The 26,404-nt window shown below is 37.9% G+C and overlaps 1 protein-coding gene across 1 annotated transcript; it reads left to right on the top strand.

The window, feature by feature from the left end:
• The first annotated feature begins 6,376 nt into the window (after positions 1-6,376).
• col1a2 (collagen, type I, alpha 2) lies at positions 6,377-25,733 on the top strand. The gene is made up of 50 exons (XM_039680783.2): positions 6,377-6,568; positions 8,130-8,131; positions 9,059-9,094; positions 9,353-9,436; positions 9,732-9,788; positions 10,017-10,061; positions 10,264-10,317; positions 10,406-10,459; positions 10,543-10,596; positions 10,685-10,738; positions 10,879-10,932; positions 11,389-11,433; positions 11,550-11,648; positions 11,732-11,785; positions 12,342-12,440; positions 12,527-12,571; positions 12,998-13,096; positions 13,905-13,958; positions 14,043-14,150; positions 14,505-14,558; positions 15,958-16,056; positions 16,199-16,252; positions 16,344-16,442; positions 16,528-16,581; positions 16,683-16,736; positions 16,844-16,897; positions 17,381-17,434; positions 17,709-17,753; positions 17,846-17,944; positions 18,025-18,132; positions 18,254-18,307; positions 18,412-18,465; positions 19,709-19,762; positions 19,931-19,984; positions 20,094-20,201; positions 20,367-20,420; positions 20,525-20,578; positions 20,689-20,850; positions 20,941-21,048; positions 21,147-21,254; positions 21,349-21,402; positions 21,562-21,669; positions 21,753-21,806; positions 21,895-22,002; positions 22,924-22,977; positions 23,065-23,172; positions 23,369-23,615; positions 23,703-23,887; positions 23,978-24,220; positions 25,315-25,733. The coding sequence occupies exons 1-50, from the start codon at positions 6,499-6,501 to the stop codon at positions 25,459-25,461; spliced, it is 4,059 nt and encodes a 1,352-aa protein (XP_039536717.2). The 5' UTR covers positions 6,377-6,498; the 3' UTR covers positions 25,462-25,733.
• The last annotated feature ends 671 nt before the right edge of the window (positions 25,734-26,404 follow it).

The raw sequence follows: 26,404 nt of genomic DNA, 5'->3' as shown, positions 1-26,404 counted from the left end.
GTTCTTGACTTATCTCACAGATGAAGAACGCTAGTTGTCAGATGATGACGGTGTCCAAAAGCATATTCAAGTTCGATTTTAAAAGTGATAATTTAATAGTCACCAGCTACCATGATTGTTTCAACAAAGACAATGATTAGATACTAACAAATATCTTGATCAATAGCCATTAAAGAAGCAAGAATGTGCATTAGTATAGCACTGATTTACTCTGTTCATTTTTGCTGCAGATTTTTCTCTTTTCATATGGAAAGGCCATCACCGCAGAGTCCAAAGTAAGGAAAAAGGATATCAGCCTTGGAGCATAGCCTGTAATTTCAAAACCTCAGTGTACTTTCTTTCTCTCTGTGCGAGTGTGTCCTCTTCTCAGTCAAATGAGTTCTAAATTATGGGAGTGTGAGCTCCTCCTCCTTAATGACCTACTGTCTCAGTGCTTTCTCAAAGATAGGATAATTGACATGCCACACCAGCAGACCAGCTCTCCTGCAGCAGTGCCTGCGTATCCCATATATAAGCTGAAATCCCTTCCACCCACTATGAATCACTGACAATATTCACAATAGACTCTAAAAAATGCTGGGTTGTTTTAACCCAATTTTGGGTCAAATATGGACAAACTCAAACATTGGGTTAAAAAATGTATTAAAAATATGAACCCAGTTGCTGGGTTTGTCCATATTCACCCAGTTGCTGGGTTTGTCCATATCCACAACCCAGCATTTTTTAGAGTGAAATAAGCCATAACTATTGGGTATAATATAGGTGGGTGCACTGTGTATAATTATTTTGTGTATATATATATATATATATATACATACATACATGCTTGAATATTTAAGAACAACAATATTATTTAAATTATATATATATATATATATATATATATTATTTTATATCAAATATTTATATTTATATATAATATAAATTATATATATAAATCTATACACAGTATATACATGAAAATATTTTATATACAAGCATGTGTGTGTATTTATATATAAAAAATAATTATACACAGTGCAACCACATATATTATGTAAACACAAACTTATTTTGGATGCGATTAATCGCAATTAATATATATGTGTATATATATGTATGTAAAGAGTAATGTATGTAAAGACTATCAATAAAGAGATAAGAGGGAGAACTACAAGTGTTGAAGTCTCTCTGCCAGCACCACCTACAGTCAGTGAGAAGACGGGTTGTTTTAATGCATGGTTGACTGAAAATGCCTTACTTGGGCGCGTCTCCTACACCTTCAAGAATGACAGATCTTTAGGAACTCCTCAGAGGAAGCACCAGCTCAAGTCCCTTTGCCCATAAAAACACTAAATAAACGTATATTCTCTTGTTAAATATTATGTTTGAGTTGTCTCTTGGCCCCTTAGTTTACCTGTGAACCTACACTGTGTACATTTGGTTTTCACACTTGTGTCTGACCGCGTTAGCTACATGCTGTGACAGCCACACTGGTATGAGAGTCTTGTACTGATCATGTTGCAGCTAGCTGGCAGGTGTACGGTGAAGAAACTCTAACATGAGGCTACTGTGGTCCATGTACCTCCTCTGCTCTGCCTCTGGATGTGGAGAAATCTGGGTTGAGTGTGCAGCCAATCACACGACGCCTGAGCTCAGCACATCTGGAACCCAACAACATACAGCACCAGCAGATCTCTCAGAGTCTGGAGACCTCAGTGGAAAAAGAAGAGTTCTGCAAAATGGCCGACAATAAAAAGCCGAGCAACATCTGAAAAGCACAAAAGAGATTTCCAATATTATTTGGACTGGGTCTGATGTCATGAAAGTGAATGGCGTATGTTTCAGAATTATTTCAGAATTATTTTACTGCACAATACGCATTTACTATATCATAAAGCTAAGACCACATCTAAATAATAAACAAAATAGACATGTAATTGAAATAAAAGGATCCTCTGCACCGTCCAGACAAAGGTTCGTCTTGTTCAGTATGGAAAACTGAACAGTTTGCAGAACCATACAAGATTATTTCTTACAATTACTAAACTTACATTTGTATTTTTTTTAACATTATATTACAGTGACAAAAAGTATATGCTCTTTTGTCAAACAAAATATTACATAAAAATAATATAACTATTATTAAAAATAATTTTCCTTAAAAAAAGTTCCTTAAATCTTTAAGTACAAGCAACTTGGATTGTTAAGTCATTTCAACTTAAATTACATTAAACTTAAAAATTAGTTGAATCTTGTATAACTTGTAAAAAGGTTGCAAAATGTTGAGTTAAAGCAGTGTAAAAACAAGTTGTCTTACTGATCATATAATTTTTACAGTAATGTATAATATTTATTATTACTGTTTTCCTTTCATGTAACACTTGCACATGCACTCAAATTTCTTAAAATATGCACTTTTACTAATTAGCAAGTTGACTTCTTTTCTATATAGGTCAAACTAATTCTAAAAATGTTTCATATATCATTGTGTTATGAATATGGTCAGTTCAGCAACTGTATGAGTATGTTTTTCTCAATTTCATCTTCTAGTTCTAGTGCAGAACACAAACACTGTTCTCAAATCTCCGTCTAGTTTCTGCTGAACTCCATGTTTGACTGAACATGAGTGCCTGGCCATCTTTGAAACACATTTTGCTCTCGTTTGCTCCTCCCCTTCAATGCTTTCCCTGCTTTAACAAGCGAGATGCCTGGACATTCCAGCAATGACTAATATTTTTCTGGCACAGAGAATTGAAGCCCTAAGGAAAGAAATAGCGTAGTGCCATTTAAAGAAAACATGTTACTCATCTTCTTTAGGCCTATTCATGTATATTCACAATATTAAAATTTGCCACAGTTTATGCCTGACAAGAACTTCACACAAATATGAGATCTTCAGTAAAATAGGCTGGCTGAGATTTTTGAAAAACCTAAAAAGTAACTACTTAAGTAAATAACAAGTACTTGTCAGACGCACTCATGTACAGACGTCATTAACACTTGGGACAATAATGAGTGTGTTACAGTCAGTCCCGCTGAGGAGTCTAATTAAGTACTCATCTATGAACTTTCCCATCCTGTCCAATTAACCATTTAAACAGTGGGTGGGCTGTAACAGACCATGGGAGTTTATTAAACTGAAGAAAACAAACATGCTTTCACATCAGTTATCATTACAGAGTTTCTATTTACACCAACTGCAAATAACTTCATTTTGTACCCAAAACAGTGTCTCTCTTCAAGGACAAAGGGGTGGCAGGTGCCAACAACGCAGCATCAATTCCTATACAATAAAAATGTAAACTATTGTTATTTGCAATTATATCATCTGCTATATCATTATGAAGTGCATATACATCACTTATACATTATATCACACACTGTAAAAAATGCTGGGTTGTTTTAACCCAATCATTGTGTGTGTTAAAAATGTAACCGCTGTATACAACCGGTGTGTAAATGTAATAGCTGGGTTTGTCCATATTTTACCCAAAATTGGGTTAAAACAACCCAGCATTTTTTAGAGTGCATGCTTATATGTGCATGCGAGTCTACTGCATCTTCTATACTCCTTATAATAGAACCAAGTTTCCTAATAACAGAGCATTACGGTAAACTGCGATAGGCTATCCTGTAGTCAGAAACTACTGTAATGGCCAGTTCAGGCTGTTCACACAGAAAGCACTTTATCAAACACGCACCAGAAGATGGACAACTTTAACCATTGCGCATGACAGGCGTTCTAACAAGTTAAAGTTAAACTTTTTTAAAAAAAAAAGTGACTTTTTTCGGTCCATTGACCGCAAAACCATGCAAACAGAGAAATATTTTAACAGCAAAAAGTTCCTAAAAAGTTAACAGAAAGTTCCTCATAGTTTTCTTGTTTTTTTTCCTAATCAGTTTTGTATGTTGCAGTTTTATGTTACATTTAATGTTGTTAAATCAATGTTTATTACAGTTTTTTTTAATTTAATGTGTGTTACCATGATGGTGTTTAATGTTTATGTGAATGACACTGTGCAGCTTCTGTGTATAAGTAAAAACCTTCTTATGGAAATCTACTTGTGATGAGTTTTGATTGATCATGTGACTCTCATCACTGTTGTGATGGTTATTGGTTGTTAGTGCATTATAATCTGTAATGCACTGACCAACCAATTTTTACAAGTATGTAAAACCATTACCGTCCTACACCATATTTTTAACGGTAAAGTTCTGTAAACCACAGCTGCCGTTTATTACCGTAAAAAATTACGGCTTTATTTAATTTTAAAATGAGGCGACAGCCATTTGTAGTAGTGTCTGAATTTGAAACCATAGTGGAAGTTATCGAGCACACTCAATCAATCCCATAATGCACCGATATAAAGAGTGTACAAATGATGTACAGTCAACAGCTAGAAAATACCCAGAATGCACTGAGGGTCATGTCATACAGCATATCATACAGGTATTAAATTGTTTATTTAAGGTTTTTACTTTCTAGTTTACCATTTAACAGCAAGCACAAACTATGCAAAAGCGGCAGCCCTTCCAGCGCACACTCACTCGTTTCCATTCACTCCTTCAATTGGAGTAAATTAGCAAACTAATGTAGAGAATACTGAAGGAGGGTATAGTGGATGATTGGTGCTGCAAAAGTCAAACACGTCCATCTAGCTTGCGTTTACATAGAAAAACAATGGAAAAGTAGTGCAGTGGAAAGGGAAAAAATCCATTCTGTGTGAACCGGCCCTTATGGGATCACATGGCTACATCAGTTAAATATTATTAATGATTAAAGGCTAGAATCCACATGCAAACTCATTTTTGTGGTGTTATTTCTGTTAGTAAACTCAGATTTTAAAACAAAGTAAAGGTGTATTTGGTGAGCATGCCATATAGGTTCCGAACACCACATTCAGCAGAAGACTAAGTGGTGTGTTCTGGGTGCAGACATGTCTGGTCCTGTGGCCAGAGATGCACTGAGAAAGGAGGATCTGAAACTAGATCTCTCAGGCCAGCCTTTACTCTTCCATCTAAAGGAGAACTAAAGTGAAGGTCTTCGGCAAAAGTCTAAGAGTTTGAAAAATGAAGAAAAAAGACCTGAGGCCAGCCAAATGGACATCTATGGATACAAGAAGGATAAAAAAAAGAGAAATCTTGGTTACACTTTACTTTGATGGTATTTAGATATTGGCTCTCATTAAACTGAAACTTTCGGTTAGTAGTTGACATGTAGCTGCAAAGTTACTTGTTAAGTTAGTAGGAGGTATGTTGGGCGACCATCAAAATAAAGTGTTAGCGAAATCTTTTTATTATTATTCAGACAATTCATCAGAAAGCTAGGAATAGGGCTAAAAACGTAAAATTGTATTATTTTATTACAAAAAGCATGATTTTTCATAAAAATGACAAAAACATGATATTTTTAAAGTCATGAGGGTCTTGTGTCTTTTGTCACATGACAACAAAATGGCTTCCTGCATGTTAGTTATGCCACTCTGATTAGCAGGAGACTTTTAATATTTGTAATTTATTTTAAATGCTCCACTTACTTTGTTAAGAAATAATAATAATAAATTAATACAAATATCAAACTATTTTTTTATCGTCAAACAATTTCAGTCTTTTACTGATTTAAAAATTCAAATAAAAACACACAGATTTTTTTTCTGAGTCACAAAAATAGCACGACTTTATTCATAACCATGAAAAGGTTCAACACTGAATAATTTGTCTGAATTTAATTTTTAATGCAACGAAAACATGTTTGATCCACAATAGGAGTGCAATAAGCTTCACTTTAGACAAACAAACAAAAGTAATTGCAGACTGTGGCCATCCTTTATAATTAATAGTCTAAAAATGATTTTTAAAAGTTTCAGGGTGCGCTACCTACAAGACAAAGCAAATAGGTTAAGTACGTAAAAAGGAAAAAAAATTGCCGTTCAAACACGCGCGCATTGACGACCTGATCATAAGGTCTAGGCCTGACTTATTAACCCTGCATAGCGAGTATTCTTCACCTAGACAGGCTATATCTCCCGTCCCGGGGTCAGAAGCGCATTGTGAAGATGCATCAAACGCGCAAAATGTGCCACAAGTGTCGCTTGACGCGCTCAGATCCATCCATTCTACAAGCGCCATTGAAAAGCCTGAGAAAAACGCAAAGCTTTTCTCTTTTAAACCTCGACCATGTCCACGTCCTCAAAAGAATGGATCTAATTAAAACGTTGTACTCGTCATCATTGTCAGAGCATTGCCAAAGTCTGAGAGAAAGAGAGAGAGGCTGGGATGAGGGCAGTGCTAGGATGAGAGTCATATAGAGTCTCTCTCTCCCATTGGTTTGGGGGCTCACTCTGGACACGCAGTCAAGGGAACCTCCTGCCATATAAATAGGGCTGGTAGCTCTTTATTATTCTAGCATCACGGCAGCAGGTTCCTGCTAAGTTTGGAGTTTATACCACAACTGTATGCCTGCTTGAGTTAAAACCAGGGCACTGCAGCACAAGGAGTCTGCATGTCGGTTTAGACATGCTCAGCTTTGTGGATACCCGGATTCTGTTGCTGCTTGCAGTGACTTCGTACCTAGCATCATGTCAATGTAAGTCTGAAATATGCTTTTTTTTTTTTTTTTGGTTTAACCAAGGATCTTTCTTCTTCTACTGGATTTGCTCCGCTTGTTTGGTTGAACCTTGCTGGGAAATTTACCTCAAGGAAAGCTAGAACTACATCTGAAGAATTGAGGCGTTTCCTTTTGGCTTTCCACTGTAAAATCCAGCGGATCCTTTTAATGGATACTTCGCGGTCTTGGATATTTTCATCTGTTGCGATTGAGAAACGGAAACACATGGCATAGTTATCAAATACTATTATCAAAAAAAGTTTTTAAAATTGTCAAGGACAGCTGGTTAAACGTGTTTAGTTTATTGTTAGGGTGCTGTAGGCTACTCATCTTTGTCCCAGACTCCAGGAGTGTTTTTTTAATTAAGGGGGTCTGTAAAATCTGCCCCCTGCTGGCTGAAGTCTGTAACATCACATTTAAGCAACATCCTAGACAATTAACTGATTTAAATTGTTATCTAATTTAAATTAACTCTTAAGTATAAAAAAACAACAAATTATTTAAGAAAAATACCCAAATGTTAAGCCAGAGTGAAATATAGGCCTATCATAAAACCGATTTTATGCCTCTAAAACACAAAATGTTTTAGAAGGAACTGATTTAAAAGATTCTTACCTTTTAATATAGTTTTTATAGTTTTTTTTTATAGTATTATAGTTTTTTTTTTTGTTTTTTTGTGGACAATTAAGAAAACTGACATTTAAAGTTGGCATTGGGTCATCACCTTGTAGTCAAATACGCCACCTGGTGGAGAATAAACCACATGACACGTAGCTCCTATAGGATAAAACTATTTAGTTCAGTGGGTTCATAGTTCATAGTTGTCAATGCAACCGGAAGGCCTAAGCATGTAAACAATACCTCATAACCTCTACAGGGTTATAGCACCTGACAACCTCTACTGTATGTGACTCACTTGCTAAAATAAATCAATAAATACATTCAGCCTAGGACGCTATTATATTATAAAAACACTATAGAACAGTATATTAAAACATATTCATATATTTATAATTCATATATACAAACAAATATTGCATATTTGTTAATTCACCTAAGAAATATTTTCTAATTTACTTTGAACTCAAATTAATTAGTAAATTAAGCAAATAGAGATACAAGTATATTGATTAGGAATAATTTTATGCTTCGGGACATCATTTTTTTAGACACTACGCTACAATTTATACATCCATTTGTACAGATGCTCTATCATAACAGCAGATTTAACTGAAAGATACTAGCTACAGAATTAAATCTAGGCCTACTATAATCAGGTCCTCTCATTTTCTCAACAATGCAAAAATTTACTTTCCATTTTAACACGTTGATTTTTCCATGTAGGGATATTGCATTTATCATAAACATGTACAATTCTTCTGAAATCCTTACATTGAGTGAAGCCTAGAATAATAAATAGTACTTACTGTATTTCAACATTATGTGGAGTGAATAACTCTAATCAATCACCTCTGTCTTCCCCTTTTTCTCTCCCTGCTTTTCCGTTTTCTTCCTCCACCCTCCCATCTTCATCACACAGCGGTCAGTACACTCGCATGAAGTTATTTCAATTGTATTAATAGAGAGATTTACCTTGCCTGATCCCAAATCTCCAAGCGGACGATGATATTCGGTGAAAAGATCCTTTGGTCAATCTCAAATACACCAGAGCATTTTCGGATTATTTCTGGTTTCTGCCTGTGACTGGAAGGAGCAAAGCAGTCCATTGGCTCAAGCAAATGTCAGTGAAACTAGAGATCACCTTACCCAGCCTAGCAGACAGCCTGGGCACAATGGACCCTTTTTAGATGGCCTGCTGAAGAGGTGGACTCAAAGTAACAAAATCAACATGCCGCAGAAATTCCTCCAACCTGGTGGATTTTGCCCAGCAGTTCCCTCAAGTGGACATGCGTAGCATAGATTATTGGAATTGGCTTAAATATGGGAAATTATTTGGGATTGAGTCAAACTGTTCACCTGAATATCACATGACCGCATTGATCCCCAACAACAGAAGGTGCTTAAAGGAGCATAATGAGGAACTTCAGTGGGACAGGCTCGACGTCCTGCTCTAGGCCTGTGTGCTCCTTAAAGCACCTCTGTTGCAACCTTCATTAATATCTAATATCTCATTCCAGGCATGCAATTAATTGTATTTACTGATGAATACTGGACAGTGCATGTTATAACTCTTTTTGCAGACTAATTTGCATGTTTGTAGTTTGAAGGAATGATTTTAAAATGAGCTACTGCACATAAGAATCTTAGAAAGAGGGGATAGTCAAACCCTGTTTTTATTAATTCACTTTTCTTTGTGCAGTTATGTTCATGTTTATGGTGATGAGTGTAGAACTCAAACCTGAAACTGCACCCTGCATAACACACATATGAAAAGCAAATGTTCTTCATATGAATTATGTTAGACTTTGAACCATAGGTCTGTGTCTGATTATATTTGTCCATAAATAGGGCCCCAGGGGACCAAAAGGACCCAGAGGTGACAGGGTAAGTTTACACCATTGTTTTTCAGAATTAAAGTTAGATTTAAAATAGGTATTTCAGAGCATTATTACAAGGTGTTTCACTAAACCGTTATCTATAAGGACATAATATGGACAGGAAAAGAGCTATTAAGTATGTTTTGTATAGTTTCAGTTTCACTACACTAGCATAGCGGCTAGTTCACGTCAACACTACAGATTTACCTCACATTTGAGCAATCATAACTAGCTTAATTGTGTTATTTGTTCTTGTTTTACATAGGGTCCTAAAGGACCAGATGGAAAACCCGGCAGACCTGGACTGAATGGGCCTCCAGGCCCTCCTGGCCCCCCTGGTCTTGGTGGAGTAAGTTTCCATTTCCATTTTATCCACACATTTTTTTTTTTCCACCATAGCGGGTGAGTGATTAAAGTTTGCGTATATATTCGAGGCTTATGCTCCTCCCGTTGACCCATGACCGAGTCATATTTAACATTTGACCTTTAACCTTTGCCCTGAACCTTGGCCTTAAAATGGCTGTGAGCTTTATTTATTTACACTGCAAGGATAGAAACATTTAGAGAATATCATTTCTGAATATGTATAATGGAATATTGAGTATTATTAAGGTGTAATTAATTTTACTTAATTACTTTTGTAGAACTTTGCTGCTCAATATGATGGTGGGAAAGGATCTGACCCTGGCCCTGGACCAATGGTGAGTTCATGTCATTTAATATCAGCTTCAATTCTATTTCAGTTGTGAATCCTTTCTGCTAAAATCAATATTAACTAGTTTATATTAACTGTGTATTAAATTCTTGAACCGTCTTTGCCGTATTACTGTTGCAGAGTCCTGCAAATTAAAGATTGGACCTTTTATTTTAGATAGGCCAATGTTCATTATAATATAAACATTCACTCATGTTTACTTTCGCTTTCTCAGGGTTTGTCCGGACCCAGAGGCCCAGCCGGACCCCCTGGTGCCCCTGTGAGTATCTCAATCTCTTTAACTCGATTGCAAATGTAGATTTGATCCTGTTTCAATAACAATGGAAAGACAATTGAGTGATTTGGACTAATTATTAGTTCAATAATCAGTCATTTCATCAAATATCATTTTACATATAGCCTGTGAGTATTTAAAAACTAAATTTCGACATTCTTGTATTCATTTTCCCATGAATATATAGGGACCTCAAGGATTTCAAGGACATGCTGGTGAGCCTGGAGAGCCCGGACAGGCTGTACGTATTCTTGGTCAACACTGTTTCGCACAGTTTGGAAATGACCAACTTAAAAGCTGATTTTTCCCCCTCTGTCATCTCATAACAGGGAGCTATTGGTGCTCGTGGTCCTCCTGGACCTCCTGGCAAAAATGGTGAAGATGTGAGTGCTGTAATATCACGAGCTAATACTGTAACGATAACTTGAACTGTGTTTTGACCTCCTCTTTTATATTTCTCCCTAAGGGTAACAATGGCAGACCTGGAAAACCTGGAGATAGAGGAACACCTGGATCACAGGTGAGGCATCAAACTATACTTTTTTTCTTTGAATCAAGCATGTTTGTATCTACCTCAGTAAGGAGCTTCATTGCTCTTTCTTCTACAGGGTGCCCGTGGCTTCCCAGGAACTCCTGGACTCCCTGGCATGAAGGGACACAGAGTAAGTGCTCAGTGACATTGTAATTTTTCAGACATCAATTCCAACATTTCTCACAGAAGATATACTGATAGTTTTCAGAGACTGACATGTTTTGTAAGTAATCTCCTAAATAGCCATGATCTTCGTTTCTTGTTCATCAGGGTTACACTGGTCTTGATGGACGCAAAGGAGAGCCTGGTTCAGCTGGTGCTAAGGTAATAATCACACATGATGTAAAAATTTAGCACCCTAAAGTTTGTATGCCATGCCAGCTTATGTGGCTACTTTCATAGCGAGAAAAAAGGTTTTTACCATTTATTTTTGCTTAAAACATGATTTTTTTTTACTTCCAAAATGTTAATTGATTAAAAAAGGTTTCTCACAGGTTTGGAAAAAAAAAAAAAAAAAAAAAAACATGCTTCAAATTTTGAATGGCACTCTAAAGCATCTCAGACTATAAAGAAATACACATGCCACTTTCACATAAAGTAGTGCAATTGAAGTGCAATTCAAAAGAGTTGAAAGACTGACTTTGATGTATGAAAGGGTGCTATAAAAAATAACAAGCATTATTATTATTGATAACATTACTCATATCGTAAAGCACATTTTTTAGACCGTATAATAAATAATTAATATTTTAAAGGCTTTTGTTTGTCTCTTTTCAACAGGGTGAGAATGGTGCTCCTGGATCAAACGGAACCCCCGGACAGAGAGTAAGTCAAATATATTGTTTTATCAGATCATATTCAAAGCTTATGCCAATTATGACTGCAGCACAAATGGCCTTAAATGCATACCTACTTGAACTCTCATTCCTCTTGTTGCACAGGGTGGTCGTGGTCTTCCTGGTGAGAGAGGTCGTGCTGGTCCATCTGGCCCAGCTGGTGCTCGCGGTGCTGATGGCAACACTGGTCCTGCTGGCCCTGCTGTGAGTGGATTGGCTGCCCTTTGACCCCTCTGTCTCCTAAAATGTGCCTTATAATCATGTTGACACATTTTCTCTCCTCTCAGGGTCCTTTGGGATCAGCTGGACCTCCCGGATTCCCTGGTGCCCCTGGACCTAAGGTATGAGTGACAACTGGTGAATTAATTCTAAGAGAAGCTGATACTGGCTGTTCATGTCATTTGATTAGATATCATATTATAGCTACATATGCCTTTTCTTAAAGTGATAGTTCATAATTAAAAATCAATCATAATTTACTCCTCCTCAAGTAGTTCCAAACTGGTATGACTTTCTTTCTTCTGCTGAACACAAAAAATATATATTTTATTATATACATATATATATATATATATATATATATATATATATATATATAATTTGAAGAATGTTGGTTGAATGAATCAATGATGGTAGCCATTGACTTCCATAGTAGGAAAACAATAGTATAGAAGTCAATGGCTACCGTCAACAGTCTCCCTGCCAAACATCCTCTTTTTCGTTCAACAGAAAAAAAAAGAAAGAAAAAAATAAAACTCATACCGGTTTGGAACAATTTGAGGAGGAGTAGATTATACTTATATTTATACTTTTTGGGTGAACTATTCCTTTAATTCTTCATAGCAACCGTCCTTCTGTTTTCAATCTGTAATTTGCAGTGTCTATAATATTTCACAGGGAGAAGTTGGACCTGCTGGTCCCAATGGCCCATCTGGACCTCAGGGACAAAGAGGAGAGCCAGGCTTGAACGGTCCTGTGGGCCCAGTTGGACCCCCTGTAAGTGCATTTAAAATATTTGCAGAGAAATTAATCTGATTTTCATTAAGAAAATAATAATAATGTGTCTCTATGTATTTTTTTAGGGTAATCCTGGTGCTAACGGTATCAATGGTGCTAAGGGAGCAGCTGTGAGTTTCCAAACTACTAAATTTGAACAAGAAATATACTAATCATTTTACACATTCAACTGAATTATGGTAAATAATTGGTTTTGACTAATACTAGTTACTTATATAATGAATCCATGATGTACTCGCTACGTTATGCCTATAATAAATTTTTAGATTCGAGCGGGATGACAACCGCTGAGGAGTAGCCCAGGAGTAGTACCTGCGTCACACATAAACATGCATCCAGTTGTGTTAATCAATGGATAAAGCGAAAAAGTTACATAGTGTACCTTTAAGTTTAAAACTAGTGTACTTTTGCAATTACTCTACCATCTTTACTCAGTGCTTTATCTTAAAATAACACTTCTATGAATCCAACATTTGTGTGAAATTGTTTGTTCTTATTTCTTTTTTTAAAATATATATTTCTGATGTCCTCCACAGGGCCAGCCTGGCATTGCTGGTGCCCCTGGTTTCCCTGGCCCAAGAGGAGGCCCTGGCCCCCAGGGACCTTCTGGAGCCTCTGGCCCAAGAGGTCTTTCTGTGAGTACCATGTGATTTGTCACAATGTGTATTAATGATTGTTAGCTGCCATTTCAGGGTTTTGGCTGAAAAAACAAAAAAAAAACAAAAAAAACAAGCTGGAATGTTTTAGAGAAACTATTACTTTAAAAGGCCTGTTCACAGTCACACCAAGAACGATAACTATAACGATAACCATATTAGTGTCCACACCAAAGCACGATATCGTTTGTCTGACGCTTTAAATGCTAAATCTCTTTAAAGAAGGATGGATTCTGATTAGCTGTCAATTATTTTGATCCTTCATCAGCTCGTGATCGTGATTTCAAAGACATTATTATAGCTGTCAGCCTTAACAGATTCATTATCAGAAATTCTGAACGTAAAATCCAGGGTTAATTATATTTAAAAGAGGACACGTTTTCAACACTCCCACACCTAGAAAATGATCCGAAATTGAACAACAATCATTATATTGAAGGATTTTGCAGTCAAATGTATATTGCTTAGATCAACAGTAACATAATTACATAGGTCTGTCATTTATATTTAAACAATATTTTACAAAAAGACAATATGTTGATTAAAAGTAAGCCCAATTGAGGATTCAGAAGTTTTGAAATGTTAAAAGTAGTATGAAAGTTGTTCTATTAAATCATCCCAAGCAAAAGGTCATTTAAAATCTTCTTTTGCTGTTTTGTTTTTCATTTCGTTGCATCACTGCTGTCTATATGTTCATGCATTCATTTTTAATAATGAAATTCTGATTTGTACATCTCATAAGTAGAACAATGTAACAGTCTAACCTTTTAACGGTTTTGCTGCTCAGGGTGACCCTGGACCCGTTGGAGTGAAGGGAGATTCTGGTGTCAAGGGTGAACCTGTGAGTAAACAGTCTCAGTCATCTCGACATATTTTATGTAGTCTGTGCATTAGCTGAAATGTCCTTGTTCACCTTCCTGTACAGGGTAGTGCTGGTCCTCAGGGTCCCACTGGTCCTTCTGGTGAAGAGGGCAAGAGAGGCTCAACTGGAGAGCAGGGATCTACTGGACCCTTGGGAATGCGTGGACCTAGAGTAAGTTTGTAACTTATTTTATGATATGTAAGGGGCACCTCCATTTGAATTGTAAATGTCAGAGAAATTGTCACATTAAGAGTGTCTCAGGGCCAAAAACAAAATAATAAACATGTACGATCACCACTTTTAGTTGGTTAAGAGGACATGGAACAGGTCTGAACGAAAAAGTACAGAAAATTAAAAAAGTACAAAAAAAAATACAGTGGATTATGTGAGTTCTTCCCGTAAAATAATGCTAAACATCTACTGAACTTGATCCTATGGTTAATTTTTAGCATACAATATACTCATATGTAATTGGTTATTATTATTTATTTTTTATTAATCGATGTAAATTTATGTTTCTTGCAGGGAGCCGCTGGTAGTCGTGGTCTGCCTGGCCTGTCTGGTAGATCGGGCCCAATGGTAAGCTTCAAGTTATATTAAAAGTCCTGTTTTGTATTGAATCAAACTACAGTAGTGGCCAAAAGTGACGTCCGGAGATGGTGTTTGTTTTTAGCGGTCCTAAAAGTTTGATTAAACCATCAAAATCTGAGGACAATGTTTTATGTATACTTTTTTTTAGGTTTTTATCTAACAAAATGATTTGGCCAAAACAGCAAACTACAGCTACGTTTTACATTACGATTTAAAAAAAGCTCACAGGAAACAGCATAACAACATAACATATTAAAGGAGTAGTTCACTTTTAAAAAAACTATTGCTGATAATTTACTCACCCCCATGTCATCCAAGATGTCCATGTCTTTCTTTCTTCAATCGAAAAGAAATTAAGGTTTTCAAAGAAAACATTCCAGGATTTTCTCCATATAATGGACTTCAATGGGTACCCAATGGTTGAAGGTCCAAAAGGCAGTTTCAGTGCAAACTGTTCAAAGGGCTTTAAACAATTCCAGACGATGAATAAGGGTCTTATCAAGCGAAACGATCGCTCATTTAAAAAAAAAAAGTTTGTGTTTTATAAACTCAATTGGTCGCCTTGCTCTGTTGTGATGAGCATTCCTGACTCTCCTGTTCAAACTCGATCATCAAAATGAACGAATCTTTTTCCGAGTCAATTCGTTCATTTCATTTGTTGAATTAACTAAATGACACTAAAAAATTTGTTTTTTGATAAACGAGTTCGAACAGGAGAGTCACGAACGTGCATCACAGAACAGAGCAAGATGACCATTTGAGCTTATAAAACTTAAATGTTTTTTTTTTTTAAATGAGTGATCGTTTCGCTTGATAAGGCCCTTATTCATCGTCTGATATCGTTTAAAGCCCTTTGAACAGTTTGCAGTTTGCACTGAAGCTCTCATTTGGACCTTGAACCATTTGGTTTCCATTGAAGTCCATTATATGGAGAAAAATCCTGGAATGTTTTCATCAAAAACCTTAATTTCTTTTCAACTTAAGAAAGAATGACATGGAAATCTTGGATGACATGGGGGGGGGGGGGGTAAATTATCAGCAATAGTTTTTTATTTATTTATTTATTTTTTTAAAGTGAACTAGGCTACTCCTTTAATATTTTCTTGGTTCTCTTGTTTTTGCATGTATTCAAAATTTTTGTCCAGGCTTTCATACCAAGAAATAATGTCACACAATTTGACGTTTCATTGCGTTTCAATTTTCCTAGACCGGACTTCACTTTTGCCCTCCAGTGTATGTATATAGTATTTAGCTGTGTTAGCATAAATCGCTAACCATCAGGTCATTTATAAATAAAAACTAAATAATATATCTTTGAAGCTCATGCAGTTTCAAATTGATCTGATGCTGTTTTTAAGACACTGATCTCTGACTCTTGTACCTTCAGGGCATGCCTGGTGCCCGTGGTGCTACTGGTGCACCTGGAGCCCGTGGACCCCCTGGAGATGCTGGTCGTGCTGGTGAGGCTGGTCTTGTTGGGGCCAGGGTGAGTATTACAATTAGCCTTCCACTACTTTTTATCTGTTCAGTCCATTATATGTAATATACCTAACCTCTACAGCTACACAAGTACATTTGAGATCAGTCATTCTAAATATAAATGTCACCTTCATCTTATATCTTTTCAGGGTCTCCCTGGTAGCCCTGGCAGTTCTGGACCCCCTGGAAAGGAAGGGCCTGCTGTGAGTACGATCGCTGTTTATACACATAATATACACACATTTCAGAGTGACCCACAGTCATTTCTAAAAACATTGCTTTGGCATATTCTAGGGTGCCGCTGGTCAAGATGGTCGCTCCGGCCCCCCTGGCCCTACTGGACCCAGAGGCCAGCCTGGTAATATTGGATTCCCTGGTCCTAAGGGACCTTCTGTAAGTAATGACTCCATTTTGTGCATTTCACCTTTTTTTGAGATTCAAAAAGTATCATTGAGCTCATCAATAAACCTCCTTGCAGGGCGAGCCTGGCAAGCCCGGTGAGAAGGGACCTGCTGGTCCAACTGGACTGAGAGTAAGTGTTTCAGAAAGACAGAGAGAGGGGGGAATATATGCTATTCGTCAGTATCATTAGTTATTGAGCTGCTCTGATTCAGTTCCTTACTTTTCACTTAGGGTCAGCCTGGTCCTGATGGTAACAACGGTCCTGCTGGTCCCGTCGGACTTGCTGTAAGTGGGCCATCTTAAATTTTCTGAAAAGACATTTATTTGGTATTAAAGTGCACATTACTTTTCACTTTTTCTTAGTGGTAATAGACTGTTGTCTTCTCATATAGGGTGGCCCAGGTGAGAAAGGAGAGCAGGGACCCTCTGGTGCTCCTGGTTTCCAGGTCAGTGTCACGTCATGCCTGCTGAAACTTTAGTAAAAGTACCCTATGGAGTCAAATCTAAGAAGTGTTTCTCAACCTTTTTTGTCTTATGTATACCCATAATCTGTAGGGATCAATTACCCTCTATTTACACTAAAACATGTTCCTTTCAACTTAGATTATACTGGGTATCATTACGCATGATCATAAATATTATTAAATGGGTTTTTATAACAGTGAATTACTTTTAAACTAAAAACAATCAATACAGTGGGCGAGCAGCTTAGCCTGTAGCTTGAGCTGTTTTGGCAGTTCACAGCCAGGTGTAAGAAATGCAGACAAAAGCAAAGGGTTTCCATGTACCCCTTGGTTGTACCCATGGTTGGGAATCACTGTCATAGACAAAACATAAGATAAAGCTGTAATAGTCTTGTATGCATTCTACCCGTTCATCTAGTGACTGAGTCTTCTCAACAACTTATGTCGCTCATTCAACTTTGACAGGGTCTTCCTGGCCCCGCTGGACCCGTTGGTGAGGCTGGCAAGCCCGGAGATAGAGTAAGTTCTTGTCACAATGCACATCTTGCATTAAATTTACAATGCACATTCTGCAGTGCATTACAGAAAATACATACATCACTTCACAACACTGAATATTCCGTCCATTATTACTTTAGAGCATGTTTTTTTCTGTACTTTCTTGACGAATGAGAATTTTATTGTTTTCAAGGCTTACCTGCAATGCGGCTTATGCAGTTTTTGGTTCACTTGCATAATATTGGATGCACAATGTCATGCAAATCATTTACAAATATTCAACATCTCTCAACAGGGTATCCCTGGAGATCAAGGTGCATCCGGACCTGCTGGCGTGAAGGTGACCTACCTATCTCTGATTGCTTGTTCTGTGTTTATTTTCACATTCTGGAGAGAAAATGACTGTTCTTCCTCCCTTTCATCACTGTTTAGGGAGAGCGTGGTGGCCCTGGACCCGCTGGTACTTCTGGTGCTCAGGGACCCATTGGTGCTCGTGGCCCTGCTGGTACTCCTGGCCCTGATGGAAACAAAGTAGGTATATGTGTCACCAAACACCATCCAGACAGATTATTTTTAGGATCTGTATAACTGACAAAATACGTACTCTTCAGGGAGAGCCTGGTGCAGCTGGAGCTGCTGGTGCCCCTGGTCACCAGGGAGCTGCTGGCATGCCTGGTGAGCGTGGTGCCGGTGGCACCCCTGGACCTAAGGGAGAGAAGGTATGTTCGCCATCATGATTAAACTGCTTTGGAGAGAAATTTGTATTTACTTGTACAGCATTCCTAGAGGATATGTTGCCAAACCTGTATGACTGACTGAAAATATTGATCTGATCCACAGGGTGAGGCTGGATACAGAGGACTTGAGGGCAATGCTGGAAGAGATGGTGCCCGTGTAAGTATACCATGTACCTACTGTAGATCTCATTTCATACGTAATTTAAAAAAAAAAAAACAAACACACATTTTGATTTTATGGTATTTTTCTTTCATTTACAGGGTGCTCCTGGACCCAGTGGACCCCCTGGACCCGCTGGTGCTAATGGTGACAAGGTGAAGAACATTATCTCAGTTGTTATGTCTGATCAAAGCAGAGAATTGTTGCTATCTTTGTAAATCATTAAAATTGAGGATTTACATCAGTACAAAGAGATCCCCCCACCCTCCAACCCACTATTTATTATGGACCTTGCATGATAAGATTGTATATCATAACCATATGTCAAAAGCAACAGCATAGGAATTTATACATGGCATGCCACTAACAGAACGTTAAAAATGATTTTTACCTTCTCAAGGGGCAAGTAATTTGCCTCCTTGACCCACTGCTTGAAGATGAAACCCCTGCTGGAAACGCTCACAATATGCCCAGATATAGAAAATCACTGCTGCCCTCTGCCGGAAATTTCAAACAATATTCCGCGATTAAAAAACACTGGAGTAAGGTTATTTATCAATGGGGATCAACAGTGTATGATTCCAACTATATACACTCTAAAAAATTCTGGGTTGTTTCAACCCAAATTTGGGTCAAATATGGACAAACCCAAATGTTGGGTTAAAAATGTATTTTAAAATGTTAACCCAACTTTCAACAGTACATTTTTTAATGACATTTTAACCCAACATTTGGGTTTGTGCATATTTGCCCCAAATTTGGGTTGAAACAACCCAGCATTTTTTAAACAGTAATCAAACTTAGCTGCATTCATTTAAATGTGGTCCAAGTCCTCAATATGAAACAGATCTGTTTTTAGATCACAGTGATACTGACAATTCTATTCTGTATATGTTCTGTTGCATATGTGGAAACAAATTAGAAACATATACCGGCACGTGATTGTTTCTTTTCATCAATGTGATGCACTACACAAAGCGTTGCGCAGGTGAAAAACATATATAAAAATATAAATTGATGTGTAGTAGGTGTCAAACCTACTAGACTCTTGCTAGTAGGTTTGACACACTGAACAAATCTCTGTTCAAAGAGTACTTGAAAATTACTTTGCTATTGTATATATACAAACAAAGACTCTTGCTTTGAATATATTAAATGTCAAGTACAGTACTTTGTTCAGCATGATTAAGGTGTTGAAGGACTGTCACCAATTTAGAACAAATGGGTTTCGGCATGAATGTTACTGAACTGTTCTGAGGGATCACCAAAATAATTTACAAGTGCTTTCTTGGGATAGTCAAAAAGACTATCATAACCTAGAAATAATTGACTTGGAAGACTGGCAAAAGTACAAAGAGTAGTTATTTTGATCAAACATACCTCTGTGCTCTCTTCCAGGGTGAGACTGGCTCCTTCGGTCCTCCTGGACCTGCTGGTGCTCGTGGTGCTCCAGTAAGTATTACGATCATTTCTTTTTCACACATTGATACCATGATTCTTAATCATTCAAATTGTCCAATATTGAAAAACAAGAAATATAGAAAAATAAAATAACAGAGCAAAAGCTAAAATTCACTTCAGAATCAAGCATTCATGCTCAATTCTTGCCATGTCTTTTAGGGAGAGCGTGGAGAGTCTGGCCCTGCTGGACCTGCCGGTTTTGCTGGACCCCCTGTAAGTCCACATGATTTCTGCTGAAGTCTGCTTCTTAGTGACTCAAACATGACATTTTAGACATCCAACTCAGCACTGAAAAATGACATAGACACAATAATTCTTGTAGGGTGCTGATGGCCAGACTGGACAAAGAGGCGAGAAAGGACCTGCTGGTGTTAAGGGTGACAACGGACCCCCTGGCCCTGCTGGTCCCTCTGGCAACTCTGGACCCCTTGTAAGTTTGAGACTACATTCAGTTTGGCACATTTACTGGCAAGGGTATAATTGCATGTGAGCAGGTGTAGTAGTATTGATGAATTCACTTTATGTCTCAGTCAAAGATGTCTAGAAAACACATTAATAATTTTGAACTTGTTATAAATGTCTTGTGCATCTTTAGGGTCCTTCTGGTCCTGCTGGTCCACCTGGTCCCCGTGGTGACAGTGGTCCCCCTGTAAGTATGCTTTAATGGATTCTTTTATGGTATTATCAGGAGTTTTTGTGTGTGTGTGAATGTTACTACATGTGACCTATGATGAATATCTGGCTCTATCCTAGGGTCTGACTGGCTTCCCTGGTGCTGCTGGCAGAGTTGGACCTCCTGGTCCTGCTGTGAGTTATATCAGATAACTATAAATTAACTTGTTCAGACCTAATACTCCAGACCTATAATGCTATCTTTATGGTCTTACATGAAATCTGTTTTTCTTCTCAACCTTTAGGGTATTGTTGGAGCTGCTGGTCCCACTGGTGCTCCTGGAAAGGATGGCCCACGTGGTGCTCGTGGTGATGTTGGCCCTGCTGGTCCCCCTGGAGAGAATGGAATGATTGGACCCCCTGGTCTGTCTGGCGAGAAGGGATCTCCTGGAGAGGCTGGCGCACCTGTAAGTACTAGTTCAACAAGACAGACCGTGCTAATTGCAAAGTATTACCAAGTATATATCTCATTATAAACTTGTTCTGTTTAAAAATAGGGAGCAACTGGATCTGCTGGGCCTCAGGGTCAGCTGGGATCAGCTGGATTCAATGGTCTTCCAGGTTCCAGAGGTGACCGTGGTCTTCCTGGTGGCCCCGGTGCTGTTGTAAGTGCACTGACCAACCTCCTGATTGTGTCCGAACTGGTCAAAAATAACTTGTTACAGGGTAAATAAATATTGATGATTTTTTTTGTGTATTTTAGGGTGAACCTGGAAGAGTTGGTCCTGCTGGTGCCCCTGGTGCCCGTGGCCCCGCTGGCAACATTGGCATGCCCGGTATGACTGGTCCTCAGGGTGAGGCTGGACGTGAGGCAAGTGCTGTAACAGTTTTACTTAGAATTTACGTTAGACATACAATTTGCATTTGTCATTTAATATTTACATTTGCTTCTGTGTTGTTTTTAGGGAAGCCCTGGTAATGATGGACCTCCTGGCCGCCCTGGTGTTGCTGGCGTTAAGGTACAGTATACAGCTAATTTATTCATATTGGTCCATCACTAGCTTATCCTAAGACTTTAGTCTTGTAAGACATTTTAAAGCTCAGAACAGATTGTGTAATTATATGTATATGTATATATTATATATAAATTAACTGAACTGGGCTATTTCAACTGCCAGGGTGATCGTGGTGAGCCTGGTTCCCCTGGAACCTCTGGACCTTCCGGCGCTCCTGGACCCAACGGACCATCAGGCGCTGTTGGCAGACCCGGAAACCGTGGTGAATCTGTATGTGTCAATGACCATAACCACAGCATTTACTGAATTATAAACAAATAAACTAAACTATCTCTCATTTACTCACCCTTCAGGGACCTTCTGGTTCTTCTGGCCCTGTTGGACCTGCTGGAGTAAGAGGTGCACCTGTAAGTGTGTCAGATAGAAGGACAAGGTAAATAGCTTCTATAAAAGTTTCTTCCTTTTAGTTACTTCCTGTCTCTCTTTTTTAAACAGGGCCCTTCTGGACCTCGTGGTGAGAAGGGTGTTGCTGGAGATAAAGGAGATAGGGGCATGAAAGGACTTCGTGGACATCCTGGTCTGCAGGGAATGCCCGGAACCAATGTAAGTGCTTTGATGATAAACGTCTGTAAGAACAGTTTTGGTTGGGAAAGGAATTATTAAACAGTGATGGAGAAAGTACAAATCAAGTACTTGAGCAAAATCTTCCCTATTCAATTATTACTCCAGTAAAATTAATTTTACTTGAGAAATAGTGTCAAAGTACTTGATTTGTAATGTACTCATGATTTAAAGGTAAAACGTTCTGACCAATGAACCAATTATTTATTTTAGCCAGTACTAGTCAAACTAGTCAGTGTCCAGCCCAAATAATAAATATTAGTGTACACATTTAGTATTGTAAATAAGTAAACATCACACTATCAAAGCCAACTTTAATATACTAAAATATCAATTTAAAAAGCTTGCCCTTTTACAACAGATTTAGTTCACAAGTAACTGACAGTCATCTCATCATGACAGACAGTCAATCATACCTATTTAAGATTTCATTGACAATAATCAATACTAAAATTCATTAGTTTCATGTTATCAGTTGCATGCACATTTAAGCTCTGACAATATCCCTGTCCTTGGCTCATTTTGATCAGATCATTGAATCAGTGATTTGATGACTCAACAACAGATGAGTCCAAAATGTCACTGTTATTTGTGAACCAATTCAGCAGGTTCACTGGAAAGAATCAATTTGTTCACGAATTGGACATCGATCTTGCATCTCAGAGGAAATGGCGATATCTTCAGTTCAAATTAAAGAACAACAACATGTTTTATGAAATGTAGTGGAGAAAATAGGAAAAAATTATGTTTTGGAATGTAGTGAAGTAAAAATTTCCCCAAATAAAAAGTTACTTAAATACATTAATGCAGTATAAATACTTTTTTGTTTTGTCCACCACTGTTATTAAATGATTGAGCATAAAAAAAAACTCCACAACAAGAACAAATGTAACTGTCTTACAGGGTCCTTCTGGTGATAGTGGCCCTGCTGGTATTGCTGGTCCTGCTGGTCCTAGAGTAAGTAACTTGCTCCTTCTCGAGACTTCGGATTTTGTCATGATATTGAGGAAAAGTCCATAATGGTTGTCTTCTATTTGTCTTCAGGGCCCATCTGGTCCTAATGGTCCCCCTGGTAAGGACGGCTCAAATGGCATGCCTGGTGCTATTGGACCCCCTGGACACCGTGGTCCTCCTGGACATGTTGGACCTGCTGTAAGTATATATACATTTGAGAATTTCTTCCATGCAGATATTTTTTTATTTTATGTTCCCAGAGACAATTAATTGTAAGACAACATAAGAAAATAAATATATATAATATAAAAAATACTATACCTTACCTTCAGATTGAATGTAGAGAAAAACATAAATACGATATGGGGTTAATCAATGGCGTGTTTGACCGCAGGGTCCTCCTGGAACTCCCGGTCTTCCCGGACCCCCTGGTCCAGCTGGTGGTGGATATGACACATCTGGTGGCTATGATGAGTACAGAGCTGACCAGGGCTCTCTCAGGGCCAAGGATTATGAGGTGGATGCCACCATCAAGTCCTTGAACACTCAGATTGACAATCTGCTTTCCCCTGAGGGCTCAAAGAAGAACCCTGCTCGTACTTGCCGTGACATCAGGCTGAGCCACCCAGAATGGAGCAGCGGTAAGTGACCAAAGCTATTTCAAGTAGCTCTAACTCTTACTTCTTCTGATTTCCCCTGATTATCTATGTTGCTTTCTTCCCCTGTAGGTTTCTACTGGATCGACCCCAACCAGGGCTGCACCATGGATGCCATCAAGGCCTACTGCGACTTCTCTACTGGCCAAACCTGCATCCACTCCCACCCAGAGAGCATCCCACACAAGAACTGGTACAGAAGCTCCCAGGAGAAGAAACACGTTTGGTTTGGCGAGACCATCAATGGTGGTACTGAGGTAAGTCACAGTATTGAAACAGGACAAAATTCAAGATATACTATAAAGAGAAAGTAGACTGAAGGTTGCATTCTTCCTTTCTCTTTTCAGTTTGCTTACAATGATGAGACCCTGAGCCCACAGTCCATGGCTACTCAGCTGGCCTTCATGCGTCTGCTGGCCAACCAGGCAGTCCAGAACATCACCTACCACTGCAAGAACAGCATCGCCTACATGGATGCTGAGAATGGAAACCTGAAGAAGGCTGTGTTGCTGCAGGGCTCCAACGATGTTGAGCTCAGGGCAGAGGGCAACAGCCGCTTCACCTTCAGCGTCCTAGAGGATGGCTGCAGTGTAAGTTCTCTTTTTACACTTTGATTAAACAGACAAAATGTTCATTCATTTAGCACGAAATGTACAAAATAAGAGGTTAAAGGAATAGTTCACACAAAAGTAAAAATTCTGTCCTTTACCCAGATAGCACACGTACATCACAGAGACGTCTATTTGATGTGTGTGTGTTTACATCTGGAAGACGTATTTTTTTAGAGCGTTTGCTCATCTGCATTAGGACGTTTCCTGTCAGATGTCAAATAGATGTCTTTAAGAAGTAACGATTAAATGTCTGTTAAACTGTCTATCAGATGTTAGTAAACAGCAGATGCTTTCCAGATGAAGTGATCTTAACAGACATCTTACAGACGTAGGTGTGCTATCTGGGTAATTACTCATCCTTATGTCGTTCCAAACCCCAAAGACTTTCGTTTATCTTCAGAATAGAAATGAAAATCTTTTTTGGATGAAATCTGAGAGTTTTCTGTCTCTCCATTGACAGCTACGCAACTACCACTTTCAATTTCAAAACACTTTATTTGTCCCCAAGGGGCAATTAGTGAGGCCACATATAGTAACGAAAACATTATACATATAACATCCTACATTAGATAAATAATACAGTGAACATGAAATACATATTAATGAATACCTAATATATATTAAAAAAAATAATATATTGATTTTTTGTTGATTATGTATTGATTTAGTTATTTTTTAATATATATTAGAAAAATAACTAAATCAAGACAATCAACAAAGGGTTTATATTATAGGGTTTATAAGGGTATATATATTTATATTCCAAATGAATTGAATGGTTTAGTCCAAATTTTCTGAGGAGACTCGATTAATTTAGGCTTTTATCCACATATAAACATTCATCAACTCACACATCAGTTAAACGGTAAACGGAAGCTCAAGCAAGTTCACTTGACGTGTGAGAACAAATGAGGTTCATTCTTGTGTTATAATTTTCGTTTTTGGGTGAACTTACCCTTTACCCATACATTTTTACACCACAGTATGTTTATGACAGTTTGATGTTTGTCAAAAAAAAAAAAAAAAAAAAAACATCTCTTAAAATGTTTTGTCTTTTTGTTGTGTCCCTGCAGAGACACACTGGCCAGTGGAGCAAGACAGTCATTGAATACAGAACAAATAAACCATCTCGCCTTCCAATCCTCGACATTGCACCTTTGGACATTGGTGGCGCAGATCAAGAGTTTGGTTTGGACATTGGCCCAGTCTGTTTCAAATAAATAGACTCATGATAAATTAAACGAGAGAAAGAAAGAAAAAAGAAAAATCTCTGCCCTTCTTTCTGTGTTTTTTTATACTGAATGCTGATTTTTTTTTCCGCAAATCCACTTGCTTAAGTTGGGCTCTATCGGAGAGGACCAATGGACTGAACGGAGCATTGCGCAATGCAAATTAATACAGCAGCCCAAAGAGACACGGGATAACACCATGTTATGGGACATGTCATCATTTTGTAAAATAAAGGAAGTGTAATAAAAACAATGAAAGTATACATCACTTTGTGGTCTTTGTATATCTTCCAAAGAGGAAGTTTAAAACCACATTTTTCCGTAAGGTTTAAACTACCTCATGTGTAAAGGACAATAATAATCAGCATCCTAGTTGGTACTAAGACTTCAAGTTCTGTCCTGTTTCAAAGGTGCTCCAATACTTGAAGCAGTGATATGGTGCTAAACATGCAGCTGTGGAGAAAAAAACCACTGTTACTGTATTACTTTGTATTGTCTCAGAGGAATATTGCACAGGTCCCCCTGATAACCCCATTTTTAAGCAGGTGGAATATTCCCAAACCTGATGTTTTGTCTGGTTTTTACTTTTTGTTTCATTTGTTTTTGTTTTCTCAGAGTTTTGTTCGGACTTTTTTTTTCTTTACTTTTGTTCAGGCATTACGTTCTTTTACGCCCCCAGTGTTAATACTGACAGCACCGTTCGTCCATTTTAAAAGGGTTGCAGAGGCCACTCTCTCAAAACAAACCACAAAGTTTATTGTACCTATTTTGTATATGTGAGATGTTTAAATAAATTGTGAAAAGTTCTGAAAATAAAGCATGTCCAATGTTCCGAAACACATTATTCCATGAGTTAATTGCTTTAATGTTCAAAAATATGTCTGACATAATATGCCATTTTGGATGTCTACCTGATTTCTAATTCTTATTTTGA

Source organism: Pimephales promelas, chromosome 18 (genome assembly GCF_988280905.1).
Source record: "Pimephales promelas chromosome 18, fPimPro1.hap1.1, whole genome shotgun sequence".
NCBI classification, from domain to species: domain Eukaryota; kingdom Metazoa; phylum Chordata; class Actinopteri; order Cypriniformes; family Leuciscidae; genus Pimephales; species Pimephales promelas.
The sequence above is the reverse complement of the archived record's forward strand: the minus strand, read 5'-3'. Positions and strand labels throughout refer to the sequence as shown.